The following is a 23,515-nucleotide window of genomic DNA, read 5'->3' as shown; positions in this document are numbered from 1 at the left end:
GATAGGGAACGTCGAGTGTTTGGCGTGGACTGTTGTTTAATCTTAATATATATAAATAAATAAAAGCGAAATACCAATCACTGATTAATCACGAAATCTAGAAATTAGGTAGGTTTCTTATAGGGTATAGACATACGTTAAGAACGGATTTTACTTAACTCCACCCCTAAGAGAGTAAAATGGGGATTGGAAGTATGTATTTCATAAATTTCGCGCGGATAAAACCATAGGTTCAGCAAGTAACGTATATTAATTTAGGGTACAATAAACCAGGACCAATGGTGGGAATCGTTAAAAGTAACATTAAAGTAAAAGTTACATTATTAATATTGGTTACTAGATATATTATGTAAATATTAACAATGTAGGAAAATCTATAATTACACGAACAATGTACGTTATGGTTGTAATCTCACGTTTAACACTTATAAACCATAACAGGACGTAACTTATGACCATAATGAGTAACCGTTTAAGATTGTAGAACTGTCCACACATGTCTTATCTCATTTAAGAAAAAAATATTGATAGTTCATGTTTTATTTACGTGAATTAATTTTAATAAAAAAGGAAGCATTATATTTTGAACTCTAATTCCGACTTCGCACGACAAAAATAGGTTCGAACCCACGATATACAACAAAGCTTGGGAACATGGGTGTTATCGAACATTATTAATAACAAACATTATAAAATAAGTCTTCATCTTTAGGTTAGTAATTCCATTAAACACTCTGTGTAAATAAATACTATGTACTAATGTACATAGTATAATTTAATAATTGACAAGGAAAAATGTCACGTACATGGATTATTTTATCTAAAATAAAAACGCATAGTAAAAAAAAACCAATAATTAAAATGTTCCCTGTATTTACTTGTGCGTTTCAGCTTCCAATGAAATTAACATTCCGAATCGTTTTAGCAATTCAAAATAGCTTAAACGTTGTTTTGTTTTAAAACGTATATTTGCGTATTATTTATATTTTACGTTTTAACAAAATCACCATTCAAATTCATTTTTATTTTAACCACCATTCCAATGAAATATTAAATATAATATAAACTTTATAATAAATAAATATTTATGTAGTGTTTTATTATGAGAGACAAGATATTATAAAAAATGATTTAAAATGCAATTATTACCATAAACACTAACAAATGGTTTTTTACAAGTTTTAATAGAAAAGCTTGTAATTTAGTACTATACCTAAATAGGTTTTATTATTTCGTCTGAACAAGATATTCAGACCGACGCGATTGACTATTATAAGTTAAGTTACCTGTACAGAGATATTTACAAAATCGAAATGAAAATTTGCGAGCAATTTTGAATTGTCATTTACGTGGTTAATTTTAATACCCAGCTACCCGCTGGTTTGAAATGTTGATTGTACCGAGAAGAGCTTTAATCAGTGGCGGTGGTGGTGGTTTGTGCAAGCGCACCTGCCTAGGTACCACCCAGTCCATATATTTTACTGCCAAACAGCAATACGTAGTATACTTGGGTTCTGGTTTGAAGGGCGAACGGACCTACTATCCTAGTTCCCAAAGTTATAAATATTTCTTACATAATAATATTTCTTACAGCGTCAGTGTCTAAGAACGGCGGTGACCACTCCGCGTGTCCGCGTACCTATTAAATAAAATGTATTTGAAATAAATCTATTTAATCAAAAACAAAAGAAAATTTTGACTAACCTTTACTTTACATTATTTTTGTGATATCAAATCTTTCTGTTACATTTTAACGGCAAACTGTTGAATGTTTTCAATATTAAAATAATTACGGCTGTCTATACTTCCTTATTAATCGTGCGTGATGGTGCATGAAATTTGTAGGAATTCGCATCGTATATATCTATTAACAGATAGTTCAATTAGAAAACAAGAAATTCCGCAGAAAGAACCGAGTTTCCTGTAAATATACGTGACAGTTAAGGTTATCGCAAAGACAAATACACAATAGTCTTTGTTTGATATTGCATCAACCTTGGGCGCATACGCAGCCGAGATGACATCAAGTTATACCTACTTGACGTCTTTTGAAGATGAAATTTAATTGCCTTTAAGTTATTTTTACTACAATATACTAATGAAACAGTAACTACTGATCTACAAATAAAGTACGAATATTATTTAGATCTAACTCCACTGTATTTTGATTCTCGTCCTGCAGATGAGCGAGCCAGCGTCATTAAGACACAAAATTAATAACAATGTATCTAATTAAGAATTAAATTTCGATAAAGCTGTTGTCAGAAATTGTGGAATAGTATTGTATTGTACCCATATATGTATTTTTTGCTCTTTTAATTCTATTGTTACATTTGTATCTGTATTAAATGTGTGATGTTAGTGTGCCTGCATATTTTTATGAACGGGCAGAATCACAATAAAATAACGATACATTAATCAAGAAGCAAATCTCATGGAATTCATAAGTGTATGTTTATCAGTAGTCCTTTTTCATTTTGAATTGGTTATAGAGAGTATATTATGTTCCTCTCATGTTAAAAGTATCCTCCGCCGTTAAAGAGCTATCGCTCTCGACTGTTTTTTTAGATTTCTCTAACATTTCTTTAAACATATGACTACGTGAACAACAACTTGACTTGAACAATGAATAATATATATTTCAAATTAACTGTCACGAGCAAGACGTGAAAGTTAAAGTGGTTTAGTTTTTCTATAATATTGAGTTGAGTCTTCAGGCTTTTAGTAGAGCAAGTGGGAAAAAGTCGTTTTGGAGGCCTGAGTTAAATATTTAAAATTTGTTTTTATATATATATTTATTTAACAATGAATTAAATGCTTGTTTTATGTTTTGATTAACCAATGCGTAAATAGGGCAATGCTATTCTTGTAATTCATATCGCAAATTATAGTCCAGAGTCTACAAGAGAGATTAACTTTTGAATGAAATCTGTCTTATAGAAATTGTATGATCCAGGGATGTGCTAAATATTGTGGAATTAACCATGCGGAATAATGAGGTTTAAATAGTTAATTTATTAAATAATTAACAATAGTTTTAATGCTATTCCGCGTCCTTCGTTCGGTCAACTCGATATTCTTTGCGCTGACGGTAAAATTTATACTTGGAATGTAGGCTTAATTATATACTAATTTAAAATGTCGTACGTTAACCGTACAGAAATAATCAATGTAACATAAGCATGGCTGCTTCCGGGCAAGAGAGAAGAGATTATGAGTGGGACATTTACGTCCTTGTTCTAATTGGTCATGAATTTTATACATAAAAAATATCCTGTCTATACTTTAAATGAAAATAAAGTCGAATCAATTTTAAACAATATTTCACTATGAGTAGTCCATTAAAATTTGTTACTCGTTTTGTTGGCATCTACAAAATACACTTTACTGTATTCGATTCTGTCTATATGTTCTAACTTTTAATTTGTTTTACGCCATGAAGGTCTTGGACAGACACAAATTCATTTGACATACCATCGGGACGGAAGCCAGTACTTCCTTGCTACGTCTTGTGCATAAACAACACTTTACAAAGTCATCCTTCACTATAACTTAACGTTCTATAGGAAAATCAAACTAAACATACAATTTATCACTGAATGATATTTATCTATCTAGGTATCTTAATAATTCGTTTTTCATTTTCTATTTCAAAAGTAAGCATTTACATTAATAAATATGACAGTTCATTTTATATTATAATAAATAAATATAATATTTAATAATAAATGTAAGACTTATATTATATTAATATAAAAGATTGAGAACTGAGTTCTTGTTGATTATTTTAGGTGAAATAAACATTCTGATCCGTTGGTATTTTGTCTATAAAATGCCAGTGCGATCAATGCGTTTGCATATTGTCTCTGATTTAAGGCGGCCCCCGCTAGCCACAAATTCTTTCATTTCAAACCATTTTTCGAGGAGGCCATTATAGATATTTTAAAAAAATCCGCAATCAAAAAAGTGCCCTAAACTTTAGCGAAGGCTATTTAAACTATTTAATACGAGGATTTCGAGGAATATAAATAAAACCGGTAGACGGACTGCCAATGGACCACCGTGATCAACATCGCTCACAGATATTGGTTCCGTATGATATTTTAACCATGAAACAACAATATCGAGTATTGCTTTTTGGCGGGAGGATATGTGATGTGTGGTCGGTAATTACCAGGCAGATTTAAAATATAATATATATTGAGAAAGGCCACGGAACCAGACAAAGATATGGAGTACGCTAGATAACACAAGCCGTCCGATCAAGAATGCCCGAAGTTTGTGTTAACAAACTTGACGCTTGGTTCATACTATGCGTTATGTAGCCTGCTTTATATCTGTGGGACCAGACCTGTAGTGTTAAAGCGATTGAAACCGCGGGTCTATTAGTGCTTAATCAAACGCAATTCATACAAAAATATATGCAAGAGTTTCAATGGAAATGTATATGTAGGTATTTATTTCGCCGGTTATTTGACTTTAATCAGATTATGATTACTAATGAATATCAATATAAATGTGATCGTGAATGTTAATCAACCACGTGGCATATATGCATGTACATTGTACATGTGTCTTAACAGCGGCCGGTACAGCCGTGCATCGTACTAAGATATTGCGATGTTATAATTCAAATTCAACCGCAGCTACTGAGATATTTAAATGATGTTATTTTACAACAGATGATAATTATGTTAAAGGCAGATTAGAATAACGCAGGATAATTATTTTTTCGTTATTGGGTTTTTTTTTGTATTTTTAAGAATATACTCATTAGCATAAGTAAAAAAAATGGTAAAGAAATCGCTTAACAAGATACAATTTTTGGAAGTTGCCTAATAAAATATATTTTAAGTATTAAAGCATAAAATGAATAATAATAATAATAAAAAAAAAAACAATAACATTAATCAAATACCGAAATTATTTTTTATTTAAATGCCTTTCACAATAATGTTATAATCTGTGCCCACCTCATTGTTCTATGTTCCCACAGATAACACATAATGCAATGTCTGAGTTTTTTTTTAAAGCACAATAGATGTCGACACTTTTACATGGGCTGTCGTTGTGATGAAAGTGTCATATTTAATTATAAAACATGAAGCGCGGGAAATGCATTTACAGCGTTTCATTAAATTCGATTCATTATTTTATATTTGTCTCGCCGGAGAAACATTTCTGTTTAAGCCTAAAACTTAATCTAGTAAACAGTTTGAACAGTTTCATAAACAATAATTCATTTTTTATGAAACTGTTCAAACTAAGAAAAGAGAGATGCTCTCTTTTTTCTTTCTTTTACCTTTCCATAACAGAAAAGATGGAATTTGCCAAGCAGTGGGAACAGCGTGGTAAGCCAATAGGCTTACCATACGCTCACCACATATTCTACCGCCAGATAGGAATACTTAGTATTAAGTATTGTGTTCCAATAGGAAGGATGAATGAGTCAACGTAGCTGCAGGCACAAGGAATAAAACATAAGAAATCATGTTCGCAGGGTTGGTGGCGCATCGAAGATGTAAGGAACAGCTAATACGTCTACGGGGCTAAGTTCTATGGGCTGTGATGACCACTTAACATCAGGTGACCCGTTTGCCAGATCACCTAACTATATCTTTAAAAAAAAATAACAAAAAGCTAATCTTAATTTACCTGTGCAATAGATCATGTGCGTCGTGACTCGGTAAATATAACTTGTTTAAAAACAAAATTGTTAATATAGACTAAAAGCCACTCGAATGTACGCTAACTCGTGACGTGTTACTATCGTTTCGAAGTTAATCTTTTTGCATCAATCTAACTGCGCAAGTCGATCAGGAAAGTTACATGTAGATACAAAATATTCCTTCATGTGGCGTAATGCGACATAAATCCACATTAACGCATAAAAAGTCCTTAATGCCCCTCAATTAGTGAAGCTACCGGCCGTATAATATAACCACTCTTCTAACCAGTAAGCCGGCCGGTACAAATTCTAATGTAACTCACCCACACAAACTCGTGTGTGTGTGTGTGGATAGGTATGCGCGCGCGCCGGTACCAGCCGGTACCGATCACGATCTACTACCATTTAATAGCCACATATCTAACAAAAGTTCCGGCTAGTATGAATGAATTGAATCAAGTAATACTATTTAAGAAAATCCTCTTATACATACATAATAATATATACTAACAATAATTGTAAAGCGTAATATGTTATATTATTAATAATTTCAATTATCATGTAGTACGACAGACAACATCTAATTCGCTCGTAGGTAAAATAAACGTTTCATTAATATTCTCGTCTTATCTATAATTAAATACGTCTATCCACTTGAACAATGAGTATTGCTTCTGATTAGACAAATATTGAATTTCGTTGAAGTTATGAGCGAGATAAGTAGACTTATTGGATGTCTTAAACAAGCAATCTCAATGTGAAAAGTCCATCAATTCACCGCCTTATTTATTTAAATATAAAATATTTTATTTCTAACAGAAATCGAGGTCCAAAGAGATCGCATCCAAAAGGAACGAACGCTTTTAGCCAATCCATATTATGAATTTTTAACTAGCGAGTTGGTGTTATCTACGAGCATTATCATACTCTAGTAATGTAAATCATTGCTCATTATTAAAAAAGAGGTGTCGTCAGTCGTGGCGCGCACTTTCTTTCGCTATATGAAATGATGTATTAATAACAAGTACACTAAAATAATTTAGAAATTAACAACGTTTGAGAATATGAATAAAATTGTTATTACAATTCTCTTGTGAATTAAAACAATATATAAGTTGATTTTTTTTTTATATTCAGTTAATTATAATAGACAGAGAGAGAAATAAAAGAGGTCGCCTAGAGGGGACATAACGCTATTTTCTTCTGCCAGTTCACTCTAATGCAGGCAGCCTTACGGACAATAAAACGTTTTATTTATTTATTTATTTATTAAGGACCGTCAGCAGTCACTACACTTACACATGTTATACAAAAAAACATATTTTTACTTAGTATAAAGTGTGCGACTCTTTAAGACGGCCACGACATGCATTTTACGGTACAATATATAAGTATATTTATTTTACTAAAATAATTCTATTACACTAAAATACTAAAAATGAACTACATTTCATTTCAAAAATATTATAATTAACAAGTGCAGTAATATAATTTATCACATTAATAACGTATAACGAAATAAATTAAATAAAATAAAAAAATCTGAAAATTGTAATAAATTAAATAAAATAATAATAATAACAACTTTAAATTCACTTTTCATTGATATCTTAAACTAACATGCTTACAATATTTTATTGTGTATTTTGTTTTGTTTTAATGCAATACATGTTTGCTATATAAGATTACATAAGATGTAAATCAAAACAAGCGTAAAAACCACAGATCATCTAAGATGCATTCATATCCTGCATAAACATATATCTATTTAACCACATTGTTGATGATGTTATTTCTATTTGTAAAATGTGTCAATTGCTGGTTAACCTCCATATAATGGACATTTCGAACGAAAAACTTAAGTAAAATGTAATTGTATTCTTTTAATCCCGAAGACATTTATACTTACTTCAGTGTTAAAGTCTACGGACGAAAATGGCCATGTCTTTAAGCCTTTCGTTCTTATTTAATTTTCGTAAAATAAGCATGTCGTGCAAAACAGAATACTGAGCGTGTCCAAGTAAATCATGACCCACTTTGCGTTCTCGAGGTTCTTCATACATTGTCTTATAATATAAACGATATTCCTTAGAGTAACGAGTATATTATAAAACTATACGTAAGATAACTACTTGCTTTATTTTATATTAATGTATGCTCTGTTGCACAAAGAGGCACGTCAATTCTAAGATCTTACAAGGTATAGTACGTAAAATAACAGACTAATGAAATAGGGGTCTTACAATACGAAAACTTTTTATGTTGCACAATATTAAAAAAAAATTATAAATAAGGTCAGAGAAAACGTACTAAGGCAGTTTATATCTAAAAAAAAAAGTTTCTAACTTATTAAACGCTGCACCAATACAGGAAAGTAATATACAAGTTTTTGTTACTACGAATAGGTACATGATTACCATGTTTTACCTTAAACACTGAGAACCGTATTATAAACATAAATTAAGCAGATTAAAACAATTATAAATAGTAATGCTCGGATTGTAACCTGGTGCCATCGATTAATATCCACGTGTCTACCCACTAGTCCGTCTCAGCGCTCTAGAATACGTAGAAGATTCAAAATTTAATTTGTACTGTTCCGGTTAGTGAGGTCATGCCAAAGCAAAACCACTGCCGAGGACTGCTACCTAGTAACTAAATTTCCACTGCGTGAAGGGGCATAACATCTTAGTGCATCCATTGGTTAGTGGTACGATGGTGGAGTTACAAATAGTGCTATTTTCTATATTTATATTATGGGCCTATCATCAGGGGGCTCATTGTCTAATTTCTAATTTAAAAATATAAAACAATACTTTTTAATTTTTTTTTTACTTCGTTATCTATTTAACTAGTTATTAACTTATAAAGACGTTTGTTTTTCATGCCAAGTTAACGAGTATTAAGCATATAATAATAATACATATTTATTGTGGAACCGTGGCTTCGTGGCGATAAATAAGTCGTTTATAACTTTGAGCAAAGTCACTTTGAAAGGTAAATACATCGAAACAAATACATCATACTTATAATTATTTTGTTTAGTAACTAGTTTAGAATTTATTGGGTTTTTCTGATAAATATAATAAATTCTCAGCAAAGGTCAGAAGTGTGGCAGTTGGTAGTAAATACTCTCACCGAGGAGGGAAAGCAAATAAAGCCGTTGGGTTTGAGCCTGATCTCACTTTAGTCGTGTCGGTTCGTCATCCCATTGGATCATTAGTGAGGGAACAAAACAATGAAACATCACTCAAATTTGCCCTTGAAACAGCTCTTATTAAGCCTCAACAATTCGTATTATTTTTTTGCTAATTCGAAACAAATCTCATCAGATCATATCAACTTTTTCTCGATGGAAATCCCAAGGAGGATAATGCGTCGTGTAAAGAGTGATTCATAAAAAAATATTTCTTCTTTACCGACTTATGATGTTTTCCTCACAACAACACTGACATTACGTTTATGTATTTCCTAGGAAATGTCGACTTGATGCACATACAGCGATCTTTCAACAATTTAATTGCATATAACCTGGTGACATGTCGCTGGTTAGCATATCATGATTTCCTTTCCAAGTTTTATTGGCATTACATTTTCGGTGTACAGGGTACATATAGAAGGGGCATCAGATCTCAGTTCCCATTGCGATGCAAGAAATGGTTCATAATTCTTACAGTGATAATCTCTATGGAATGGTGATCATTTACCAACAGGCCCCTTTGACATTCAGGATAACCATTTAAAAAAATATATTGAGCTGTGTTACAGTTTTGCTAATGTTCAGTGTTTATTCGCACTCTCGAACTCGAACTCTTGTCGAACAAATTACTTGTGGCGTTGCTAATTCCATGCCGTGGTCGCCTCGCTTAATCGTGCAGGTGTGTCTGATCCTTAATATGTAGATGTCGAAAATCGTCTGTTCTGGCGTACGGTCGTTAGCTTAATGGCATAGAACGATGTTGAGTTATGGCAAATTGGTGACGTTTTGAATGTAACAATGATTGTTGGATGTGAATTATGACCACAGTGCCTAATTCCACATAGTTTATAACTATCTGAGTATGAGAGATAGCTGAGGTACGGGAACTGTAATAAGCAATTTTGCTTTAAAACTTATTCTGCGATAATTAATTAACTCTTATATTAAAATCTATTGAGGGGACTATTATTTGCCGTTTATTTTCTTATTAGTAGATACTTGAAAAAATTATTATATATATAATCGAATTCGTAATTGTTCAAACACCATAATAGAGCGTTGCCAACGGACCTTTTCTATGCTGAGGTTCCAAGAAACGTGGTGGGTTTTTGTAGCGTATTCGTCTGCGTTTTCTTTTAATGGACGAGTTGAACAAAGGCTATGGGGATATTTACAAAATTATTTCTGTGATCACATCAATGCTTACGTACCAATACAGTATCCAAACTGACGCAGCTGTTTGTGGCTGACAAAACTCAATCCATCTGAATGATTAATATTGAAAAGAACAGTTTCATATCAGTCAATGTACGTCCGTGTTACCGAATCATTAAAACTTTTCTCGATCGAAGCCTTCGATAATTGCATCACGGCGAAAGTGTTCGGGACCGCAGTATCTGTCTAGTATTTTATGACGCAGCGATTTTTCTCGGCAAGAGTTTAATGAACTGTCTTGTAACGTCTAACTTATTATTGATGGGAGTTCAATTTACTAGAAGTAGGTATTTGTCTGATTATGGTACAACCAAAAAGTTGTCAAAGTATACAAATAATTATAAATATAAGAATTGATACTCAAGCTCAAACTCAAAATTATCAACATCGGTAAATAATCTAATTTTTTTGGCCGCAAATGCCGCAGAACTCAAGTCTACCCGTCAATCCCTTTATATGGGGGAGCCACTGTAACTTGGCATCAAGAGTAAGGCCAAGAAATTCAATTGTTTCAACTGGATCCATCGATTCCCCATTGATAAGTACATCGGATTTTACATTTTGCACGTTTGGTGTGCTAAATTTTACAATTTTAGTTTCTTTATTATTCAGCCCAAGATTATTTACGCTAAACCAGTGTACTATATCAGACATAGCATTGTTTACATCGTCATACTTTATCTGTTTCCTATTAATTTTAAAAACCAAAGAGGTATCATCAGCAAACAATACTATATCATGTTTGTTCCCAACAAGAAAGGGCAAGTCATTTATGTATATGAGGAATAGAAAAGGTCCAAGAATTGATCCTTGTGGGACCCCCATACCAACTGACACCCCAGGAGACATTGTCCCTTTAACGTCAACCCTCTGAATTCTATTGTTAAGATAAGAAGTCAGAAGGTCGAGTGCACATTCTCTAATTCCATAGTGATATAGTTTCCTGACCAGAGTTTAATGTTGAACACAATCAAAGGCTTTGGATAAGTCGCAGAAAATCCCTAAGGCATTCTACGACTTCTCCCAGGCTTCATAGAATTTTTTATAAACTCGATACCTGCGTCAGTAGTCGAGCGACCCCTCGTAAATCCAAATTGTTTTCTATGAAGCAGATTGTATCTATTGAAATATGCTAATAATTGATTTTGAATATTTTTTTCAAATATTTTGCTGAGGGTTGGTAGTATTGAGATTGGCCTATATTTGTTAGGATCTGAAGAGCTACCAGATTTAAATATTGGAATGACTTTACTATGTTTCATTAGGTCAGGAAATACATCACGTTGAACACAATCATTGAATATTATTGCAAGATAAGGTGCATATATCAGCAGTTTTCTTAATGTCTAATGACTTCAATGTACAAATTATGTTTACAGGGGTAAAATTAAATTTTGATTTGCATTCTCGTACATTTTCTTTCATCAATGATTCGGCAACTGCTGGAGAAGATATAAGTAACTTAGTTGTAGAAACTGGCATGTCAGCAAAAAATCCAAAAAGTTCAAAAACTGAAGCAACTTCCCGTTCACTTTTTATGACTTTATTATTACAATTTAAGTTCAATTCGGAGCTGCGATTGCCACCTCTACCAGTTTCACAATTAATAATTTTCCAATTCATTTTTATTTTGTCATGTGCATTCTTAATTCTATTTTTTATAGTTAAAGACTTTGCCAAAAAGCACCTTTTTCTAAATTATTTTGCATAGTTACTTACATAGTTGGCAAAAGTAGCACTGTGATTGTACGTCCTTTCATTATAAAGCTCGTACATTCGTTGTCTACTTTTATGAATTCCAATAGTAGCCCAATCATTGAATTTTAAAAAGTTTTTTGTATTAACTGTTTTAGAAGTACATTAAACTTGTTTCTAATTAATTTAAATAGATTATTATACAAAACATTGGGATTATCATTAAAAGATAGGTGTGGGAGATTGGCTATAATATTACTTCTAATCTTCTCAATAAGACTTGTGGTCAAAGGAACAAACATTATTTTTTCGGAATTGCTTATTTTTTTAACATAGAAATTAAATAAAGCTTGTTGTCCACAATGATCTGAATTTAGTTTATTAATAATTATTATATTTTGTGGAATATGGGTAGCAAATATGTTATCTATGCAAGTTGCTGTGGAATCTGTTATTCTAGTTGGTTCTAAGAACAGATTTACCAAATTATAAGAACTTAACAATGATCTGAATCTAATACTTGTGGTTGTATTATGCAGTAAATTTATATTAAAATCTCCACAAATAATAATTTCTTTATTAGATTCAGATAATTTCGATAAAACATTTTCCAATACATTTTCAAACAATTTATATAATCCACTAGGGGGCCTGCATACGCATACAACAATGACACGCTCAAGATCTGCACAGGCTTTTTCTATAGTTTGCTCAATGAAAAGGCTCACAATATCTTTACGTTCCTTAAATTTAAAATTTTTGCTCATAAGTATTAAAGAGCCACCGCGTATAGCTTTATTCCTACTGAACAAACTAGCCATCTGGTGCCCACTAAAGTTAAACATGACCTGATAATTCAGAAGCCATGTTCAGTTAAACACAATATCAATATCATTACAGGTCAAAAATAATTCAATTTCTAGGTCCTTCCCTAACATTCCTTGAATATTTTGGTGCACCAGGTTTACAATTTTATTATTAACTATTTTCTTTTTCTTTTTATTGGCTTCTATGGTAACTATACTATTGGTGCCAGAGACTATCTCTATTGTCTTAGAATTTAATTTAAATTACTTGGAACATGTTCCAAGTCTCGTATTATTATAATGCTCAATAGAAGCAGATAACATTAAGTACTCAAATATATACAAATATGAATTAAAATTAGTAACTGTATAAATCTTGACCGCGTGGAATGGAGGCAAGAATGCTAGCAGCATTTCCCCGTTGAATCGCAATTCCGATCCTCTGGACTAAAAACGAACCAGCCCTCCTGTCACCAGTGGAAGCAATAAGGCGAGGTGTTATACTTTTGATGAAGCTTTTTGCACCATTACTCCAAGGAAGTGTATGAATCTAAGGCTTTATTACCATCTCTTCCATACTCATCAACTTGAAGGTTTTGTTACAACAAAATCGAAGGCAAACTACTTAGTTTGCCTCACTCATTTGATTAAATAAAACAGCCTTTAATTTATACACAAAAACTGAATTACATTGTTCTATATATCCAAATTTCAGTTGAATGGGCTGACTGAAGGTATAAAATACGAACTTGACTCAACACGAGCAGGTAAAATGAAATAAACTTCTAAAATTCGTCCAATTTTAGATACCGTAGCCATTCATTTAGCCTCATCCAACCAAATACTTTTTAAGTCAGTAACAATTTCATGTCTCTATATATATTTATGTGCACTAGGAAATTACCAGTGATTGAGTCATCATGAGATCTCCAAAACTGTAAGTCCGATCGACTTGAAATTCAATATAGTTACTCCCTCGTAACGTACACTAAGTAAGGATTTTTTCAACTTCAAGGGTGGAAACAGTTGTTATGAGTTTTATAAAGTCGGGACTTGCCAGCCAGTATATCGTCATAAGCGTTTAAAATGTATATATATATATATATGTATATATATTAATCTTAAAAAACGTAATGCATGCGCCATGTACTAATTAATACCTATTTACTACATAGGTACCTATTTAAATAGATTAAAAAGTAAGTACTTGCACAAGCATTATTAAACATTCTTATATTATTTTGCAATAATGTTTATAAAATTCATTTAATCAAAAGAACAATATATCCTTTGGATTTGTTGTAGAAAACAAAAGACGCCATTATTTTATCATTCGTAACAGGTAACCATCAAATTCACATGAACAAATATAACAATAACTTAAATCAAAGGCATTGCCATATATTCTGCATTTACGTATTGAAGGAAAATGAATCTTGTACTTATAACATAAGGTACATGATCCAATAAAGCCCAAAATTTTACAAGTACCAGCGAGTCATTGACCCTCGTCTGATTCGACATGACAAGTCTATACAACTAGATTCATTGCTTGCTTTGTTCATAATATCTACGTGGGACTCGTAGTGACGGGACAATGTAGGTAGAACAAAGGAATTGATGTCGTATGCATCATGCGTAGAAGAGGTAGCATTTCGACAGTTGCAATTTTAATAAAAATGTACGAATAATTCTTAAATCTGTTTTAAATTTTGTTTAATGGTAATATGAGCTATTCCATTCCCGATGGTTAGTTGTCACCACCACCCATAGACATTCGCTCGTAAGGAATTTTAACCATTCCTTACATCTCCAATGCGCCACTAAACTTTAGAACTAAGTAGTTATGTCCCTTGCGCCCGTAGTTACACTGGCTTACTCACCCTTCGAACCGGAATACAACAATACAAAGTCAAGTTGTTTAGCGGTAAAATATATGATGAGCGGGTGGTACCTATCCAGACGGGCTTGCACAAAGCCATACCACATATATAATATTATATATCGCAAATATTAATAGAATCTAGATGTGATAGTCGAAAATATATAAATATAAATAACACTCAAATTATATAGTACGTGAAACTAGGTAAACCGGTAATACGTTTATCATGAAATTTCGCAGTCGTCGTTTCTGTCATATATGCTGACAATAGGTTTTATTGTATGTTTTTTCACTAGGCGGACATTTATAGAAATAGTTAACGGTCAGCGATTTCGTTAATTGGGGTCAAATGTAATTAAAAGTATTTCAAAGCACTTCTTTGCTACTACATCGATATATGTAGGTACGTTCGATATAAAGACACATATTATTTCCGACTGTTTCCCGGAAACCCTCTACTTACCGCTTGTTTGTCTGAATTTGTTTTTGACACAGGATATAAGTTATTATAATCTATACTTATATTATAATTGCGAAAATAATTCTTTCTGTCTGTAACGCTTTGACCAAAGCAATGAACTGAATTTGACGTAATTTGGTGTAAAACAAGCTCGAATCTCAAGGAATGTACTTTTCTTATGCAAACACCTGACGACCAACCACGAATCCGCTGGCGGCAACTAATAAGAATATATAAGTTAAGTTAACTATAAAAATCTATGACAATTTTTTATATTTTCTCTAAATTTATACATTCATAATAGTTTTGTCAATATCTCACTGCTGGGCTTAGGCTTCCTCCCCTTTTAGATGGTTCACAATCGTTTAAATTTTGATCATTGATGACCAAGAGATTAATTAATTACTCAGTGGTGCTTGCCCTTGGTTCACGTATTTTACTAAGTTAGAGGTTGTGTGCAAGTCCAGCTTGGTCGGTACTCCCCACTCATCATTTAATGTAACGATAAACAGCACTAATTAGTATTATTGTGCTCTGATTTGAAGGGTGACTGGTCCAGGGTAATTACGGACACAACGGACTTAAATTCTTATTATATTGAGGTCATTAATGCATTGGCGTTGTTAACATTTACTACAGCGCCAATCAAAGACATCTATGTTCTATTTGTCAGTCCGCTCTCTTACGATAATAGACAAATATATGATATTACAATATATTGGAATCGTCTTTCAATGTACATTTAACTTATAAGAAAACATGACATTAAATGGATCTACGTCGTATTATCAGTTAGCATGAGTACGAGCGTAACGCGGTGCACTATATTAAAGTTTATTAACGTTTTTCCAAGCTACAACCTTAATAAAATATGTTCTGATATAAACATAACGAGAACTAGTCTTACAAGTAGGTACTTCATAAATACATAAGTAAAAAAATCGTCTCGTTTCAAAATATAAGGAAATATTATCATTGTCTTTAAAATACTTTTAATTTATTAACATCTTATAAAAACTGGCTTCAGCAAACCCTCCATGCTTCTCGTAATCATCGTCGTAACACTTCCTGGAGTTTCACCGATCGCGTGCGAGCATTGCCAACCAATTCAATCTATAATGTTGCGCTGTTTAATTCTTATTACCTAACACATAACGCTTCCTTTCCATATTGGGTAACATCGCCTTTTAAAGATAGGGGGATTAAAAACAAGAATATATTATTCTTTACTAGAATCGAAAGTAAAACCAATTCATCAATAATTAATAAAACAATTATTTATTTTATTGAGACCTTTTTTATTTTGTAGTATTATATTTTAATTAAATAATCATTCCATTACTTTAATGATCCTTGTATAATTCGATAAATACGTACTGTAACACCACGCCATGCGTATGCGTGATAAGTTTCCGACTTTGCACACTCAATATGTACATACATCCTTCTAGAGTAGTAAAAATTTAGAGCTAACGTTAAAATGATATAGATTATTCAGATGATAAAAACTATTCATATTCGTGCAGGATATATTTAAATTTAATTGAATAAGATTAACATCTATTTGCTTTGATTATAACGAACCGTATATTGATTAGATTAACCTTAGTAAATTAAATTCAATTATTATAGTTATTATATATAACATTTATAATTAGAAATCGAGACCATTAATGGTACTATATCTTACGAACACAACGCAATAAATTTATTATAAAACTAGTTAATCGAGATTTTTCGATGCTGAACAAAGTAGCAATGACAAACCTTCGAATATGAACTGTCAAAACGGACTTAAATCGAATCGTCACTATTCGCTTCGCCTAATTCTTTTAATTTGGAGTCAAACTGCATTGTGTGTACTAGAATCGAGCTGGACCACATCCACACATCACACCTTCACACCTCTCTTGTAATGTAAAATTCATCTCTTCGATCACATATTTTTGAAAATAATTACTTTTCCACAACAATAAAAACGGGTTATTGACAACCCTGTATGGTACCTCTACAAGTAGCCGTTACAGAGTTCAAGGTGATGCAAACCTGTCTGCTATCTTACGTCCTTGTTTTAAGCCAACGGTCAAACAAAGATGGTAGATATTTATTACATAACAAGAACGATCTTCTGGAAAATTTTATCGCACGAATTCACGTGACTGGTTTTTTCTAATTTATCTACAATTGGAATGACTATTGATAAGTACATATATGTATCCAGAATATGTTTGTCATGTCCTTCTAATCGACCGCACTGCTCATTTTTAACAGGAAATATAACCTGCACAGTAAATATGACATTGCTCAAGCGTGAACGCAAACACAGGCGTGCTCCTGTAATCATCAAACACACAAAAATAAGCTAAAAGATGAGAAAGCACAAAAATAACGCCTTTCCGTGCATTCCGAGGCACGGTATTAACGTTGCTATCCTTAAAACTTCTGGCTACTAATAGAAAATCCCAATAACGTTTTATTAGTCCGAATGGCATTTTAACCAGGCTAGAAAACCCATACAATCACTAGTCCTAATCTAGAGTATTCTTAACTAATATGAATAACATCTGAACAAATGCGTTCATATTCTTATAATTGTCCCAATTGATGGATTGTGTGAATCAGTGTGTGTGTGTGTACAATGTGTCTACGAAACTACTCCTTATCAGTTTAAATTTTTAATTAGTAACATGGAAATCGCATCAAGCGTTTCGTTCCACGTCAATAAATGAATTAGACTGTGCGATAGTCAGAATTCCTTGATAAATTTCATTTTAATAAAAATCAATAACGTTTACGGACAACATAAATGGCACTAAATTTATGTCCTCGCTAACACCCAACCGAGTGATTTACTAGAAATTCTTTGCAGTATACTCAGAGTATATGTGTCAAAGACACGTCTCTAGTTTTTCACGTCATCGACGTATGTTCAGACTGAATAAGGCAGGGGACGTTTTTATTATCGCCGGACGACTCACTAGTGCTTCGTCAACAATCAGGCCTCTAGCAAACGAGTCACGTTATGAATCTAAACCAAGTAACATTAAATAATAATGTCGGCTTTTTATAATCTGTCTGTGTGACTGTTGCTCTTTCACGGCCAAACCACTGGACTGAATTTGATGAAATTTGAAATTATGAAGTAAGCTTGAACTCCAAGAAAAGACATACTTTTTATGCCTATCACCTGACGACCAACTACTAAAACGACAGCGAAGCCGTGGGCGGTTAGTTTGCTATAAAATCACTCATCGTATTTTTTATCGACTTGTCCATATTTTATTACGTCTCCCGTACCCCGTACCCCCTTTCATGCGTCCGCGATGCCTGTCTGTCTGTCAGCTGCAATGTGAATATATTATATCTACTACTCGTTATAATTTTTTTACTTGAATACAACGTCTTTAAGCCAAGCTTACATTAAGCTCGATTTAAAGGCGTCCTAACCGGTAGCCCCCCCTTCCACTTCCACAAAATCAGCTTTCTTGATTTATTATTTTTTAAATATTCCTCGTAATAAAAATGTCATATAGTAATGATTAATAAAATTATAACTAAAATAAAAAAAATCATAAAAACAATTTCAATTGAGGTCCAATGATTAATATCAGTTTTGCTCGACTGTAATGGGACTGGAAGGGCCGTCCGCTCAAGTAGGTGCGGACGGACATTAGATTTATCTTGTAACATTGCTATGTGGTTTCTGACGCGTATCATCAAAGGGAAAATTGTTGAAGTGTTTGTGCACGGTTAGATACAGGCGTCATATTTATTTACTAAACATTATTTTTCTATTTTTACTATAAGTAATTAATTTTACCTACTTCAAGTTAGTTACCTACTCTAGTTACTAGTATAAGGAAGTCTGGAAAGAAATATCGCGAGGAAAATCGATCACGTGTTAATCCACCAACCCAAATTGAAGCAACGTGGTCAAATAAATTCCAAAACTTCTCAAATATAGCACTTAACCCTGTATACTCTATTCCAACCATAATAGGAAAAAAGCCAAATAAAAAACATTTGACAGCAAATTGACGCGATATCATTGGTCGAGAGCTTGATTAGTGTATGATATTCATTATAGAATTGCGTAAAATTGGCTATAAGTGGGGTAATTGCCAACTGATATCACTTCAAGTTCAAATATTCTGTTTGTATAGAATCAATCGAATCAAAAAACAGAACAATTATCATTATTATACGAATAATATGCGTTTGTATATAATAACGTATTTTTATATTTTAATTTCTAAGCTGCTGCGAGCTGTTATAGCATTGTAATAACCATAAACGAGAACTATTGCTTTCGGCATAATATTATCTAAATTAATATTATAAAGAGGTATATGTAACGCTCCAAATCTGATATTTTTTTTTGGTAGAAAGGTACATTGTACTTGAGGGTCTAAATCATATTTATATCAAATTTTCTTTATTAACAAACAGGATACGTGCGAAGCCGGGCGGGTTGTTAGCTTAACATCAAATAATCTTACAATATGTTATGTTTTTGTACTGAAACCAGAAGCTATTATTTTGTCAATGTAAACTTTGTAATATCAAACCTTCTACTAAAGTAATAATAATATATTTTAACAAAGTTAATTTAAGATCTATCATTGTGTATTGAGTGCAGTATACTGATTAGGAGAGTGTTAAATAAAATCTAGGTGTAAGCAGAAACGCCAATTGTAACCTACATTGTTTTTATTGGGGTCAATCACATTTCACAACAGAAAAAAAAACAAGTATACACCTTACTGTTATGTTTTAAAATTTAAAATCAAATGGCAAAACAGTACTTTAGTCAGAGATTTTCTCAATACGAATTGGTTAAGATACAATCGGCGGGTGAATATGATCCTTATTGGATGGTAATAAGATCTGTTTTAACAAAGGGATGTTTTCACTGGTGTCAGTACCGGAAGCGGCTCGTTTAGTGGCGACACGTCGAGACGAACTGACTTCCGGCGGTCAATGTCGAATGTATGTAGCTGATGAATCAGGGATATCATACTGTGTGACTGCTGTGTTCGTGTGTGTGAATGATACACACGGTTAGTACACTTGTATACTATAGTAACTAAAGAAAAAAAATGCAATTATTATTTTAATTTATACTGTTTAATGTTGTTAAAATTTCTATTTCGAATTTAGTACTAAATGAAATGTTTTTGAACCAAATGTTTAATTTTTTTTTAGAGAGGGAATCTCTTCGCAGTTGTTTTACAATCACGTGCCTTCACTTTCTTCAATTAAATATATAATATTTCACTTAAATCAAGTCAGAATACTTGCCACCATTCCAAGCGGTCACGATTTGACAGTAGATACTTTATAATGTTTAGGTACTCAATGTGAGTAATCCATATGTAAATGGAAAATTCAAGATTATATGAACTAGTCAAGTTTAAAAAATATATTATATTGTTTAATTACCATCTGTGGTCTCTAAGATGGTATGTCCCTTGTGCCTGTATGGCTTACTCAATCATGAAACTGTACCTACTGCGATTTGGTGCCTGAATATTGTCGAAATATACTTGTCGAATGAGTTTTAAAACCAGTAAAACACTTATACTTATAAATGCACTTAGTTGACATTATTGTAACAAATACGTATTTTTTATAAACTCAATTTTCATTTCATTTCTACTAGCTATAATTGCAAAAATACAATTTCTAGTGGACTTTAGTTACTTAAATAAGATTTCGGAGCTAATTCATTTCCGTCGTAAGATTAATATTATCAATACGGGAATCGACAGAGACGATAACGTATTATTAAAAGTGATAACGTAAAATAATATAATCGGTAGTAAAAAACAATTTCTATGACCGCTATACGATCAAACATTCATATTTTTATATACGAATATCTGAGGCCGCTTCGCTAGGCGTGAATTTAATTTAACGAATTACTTTTTTATGAAATAAATGTCCCCATGCAACAACATAGTCGAATCCTGTGTAATATTTATAAGAATTGTTCTAGAAGTTCAACCACAAATAAGTTTCATACCAATTTTCGCATTTATATTATATTTAAAAATACTAATTTAATATTGTTTTTTTACGAAATTATAATGTCCATTAACTATATACAGAAAAAAATGCTAAAACTGTCTGTTATATTGATTGTAACTTGGATGTCCTATAATATTGTTGTTTATAAAACTTTCTATTTGTATCAATTGATCTTTAAGTTGACATTACATACTTATATAAGTATCCACCTGCTAGCTCGACATTTATATCATCAACACACTAGAAGTCACGAAACCGAAAAATATTCTGGTGGCTAGAAAACAAAACTTTTATCATAACAAATAATACTATAAGGCTATTTATCGTATTTAAATATATTCGTCTCAGATACTCTAAGGCTATATATAATTTAAATTAAAGAGACAAATCACATTTTAATGATATTCGCTTATAAATAGTTATTACGAATTTCAAATACTCATCCGTATAGTACGCGTTGAAGTCTTTTGAACGCGAACGTTCACTCAACCACTTCAAATAAGCCTATATTTATCTTAAATCTATTCCTAAGCCGTACGTTTAAAAAAAGAACAGATTCTTAACATAGAATACATTAATTTTACATACTTAATACGGTTAATTGTTTTGCATATATGCAATAGAAAGTGCAGTAATATTTTTTTACATTCTACTTTTACTAATGTAAATACTTTTATTAAAACAAAATCATTGAGGTCACTTTTTTTATAAAAAAAATTTTTAAACGCAAAAGTAGTACCAATTATTATTTAATTTAGAATTTTTGTAAATGTCCTCAGTTCTAAACAGAGCGAAACGTTTTGTATCAACTAGTTTAACCGGGGTCAGGGAACGGAGGGAAACCACCGACTAAGCTCCACAGATAACACATACCAGCCGACAGCCGCGTCACTTAACCACTTAAAACTTTTATATTCTTTACACAGCCCATACTATTTATTATTCTTAAAACATTCACGACCATTATTGCTTTTTCATTGCACTGCAAAAAAACCTGCTAAAATATTTTATTTTCGGCGCGAATCGACCTTAAAAAGAAACCATTTCTTTAAAAGTTTGCACTATAAAAAAACTTTCTCAAAAGTTAAAAATTCTACCCACTTGTAAATTTTCTACTCTGAAAGTTAAAATAAATTTATATTGAAAGTATAAAAGGAACCTTTTAACTTTTTATACAGATTTAGTAATAGTTAAAATAAAAAACGGAAATTTTATACATTTTCAGTCATTATGAAAGTGTGCAGTTTTAGCTTTTGAGGTTACTTTTACTGACCTGATAATCGCCTCGTGTCTGTCTGAGCGGCGACCGCTGCCAGCAGCGCTGTCACCGCCAGCAGCCAGAACGCCTCCTCGGCGCCCCGCATCTTCAGTTCACTATAAACCACATCAACACCGTACACCACAGCACTGGTTCACACGCACTGGTTCTAAAGTAAATTAATAATAATTTAATCAATTTATGAATTTATTTTTAACGTTTGATCAAATCTTGGAATTCTCGGTTGAGTTGGTTTGACCGATTCAGTTGATAGTTCGTTTTGCTTGGAAAGTTTTTACGATTTCGAAAGTTGGTGACGTGTCGCGTTTCCCGAACGGCGACGAACTAGCGTCTTGATCGAGCGCACGAGAGCGACTGTCGTCGGCCGGCTCAGGTGGGGTGGCGAGCGTTGAAACACAATGTGCCTATTGAGCGGTATACCGGTTGATTTTTGCGTCGCGCTTGTTTAGCTAACTACGCAGATTATACTCTTGACTAACTATAAAGTATATTATTTATGATTAATACTTTTTACTCAATCCTTAAAAACTCTAACATAAACTTCTGAAAATATTGTTTGCAATTTCCATTACATTGTTAATTATACATTATTATATTTGCAAAAGGCATATATAAGAAGGCAAAAGGATATTAATGTCAAAAATATAACACCGGACAACTTATATATTAATACTTTAAGCAGTAGTTATTACATCGTTTTTGGTAATAATATTGACAACTGTCCACTTTATTAACGTAAACATAATTTGAAAATTATTACCATAATCATAGCACTCGATTCTTACACTGGCAATACCGACTCACACAGGTGGTCGACAACTCGGCAGGTAGCTTGCTAGGAGTAAACACCCCTCACCCCTCGTCCCGCTTGTTCGCGACAGTCGCACCGTCATCGCGACCGCCATTTTTTCTTAAGATTTAACGAATATTTCGCTCATGTGGAAATTTTTAATGTAACAAAATTTTGAATCCTATTTTTGAATGTACTAAGTTGAAATTTCATGTAAGGCCAAAAATTTGTGGATAGACACGTTAATTAAGAGCTTTCAAAGCTCGTAGACGATGAAATAAGTCTGAAAAACATTTAATAAATACTAGTCTAATAAAGTAAGCTTACCACACACGCCACATCTGTTAAAATGTATTTATTCAAATATTTTGTTACATCTTTCGTACGCAATACACGAATTAGGAGGTAAATATATATAATACACATTTATTGAAACACACGACTGTTACACCGCCGCCATATTGTTTTTTTTTTTTAAATGAAATAGA

At 32.4% G+C, this 23,515-nt stretch overlaps 1 protein-coding gene across 1 annotated transcript in view; it reads right to left on the bottom strand.

Annotated features, from left to right (window-relative positions):
- Window positions 1-22,611, bottom strand: part of Mgl (Megalin) — a 194,717-nt gene extending 172,106 nt beyond the window's left edge. Inside the window, exon 1 of the mRNA XM_064217394.1 lies at window positions 22,232-22,611. Within this exon, the coding sequence (XP_064073464.1) occupies window positions 22,232-22,322 (91 nt within the window). The 5' untranslated portion in view covers window positions 22,323-22,611. The remainder of the gene's footprint in view (window positions 1-22,231) is intronic.
- Between the last annotated feature and the right edge of the window lie 904 nt (window positions 22,612-23,515).

This window comes from Vanessa tameamea, chromosome 16, assembly GCF_037043105.1.
Source record: "Vanessa tameamea isolate UH-Manoa-2023 chromosome 16, ilVanTame1 primary haplotype, whole genome shotgun sequence".
NCBI classification, from domain to species: Eukaryota; Metazoa; Arthropoda; class Insecta; order Lepidoptera; family Nymphalidae; genus Vanessa; species Vanessa tameamea.
This window is presented reverse-complemented; position numbering and strand designations above follow the sequence as displayed.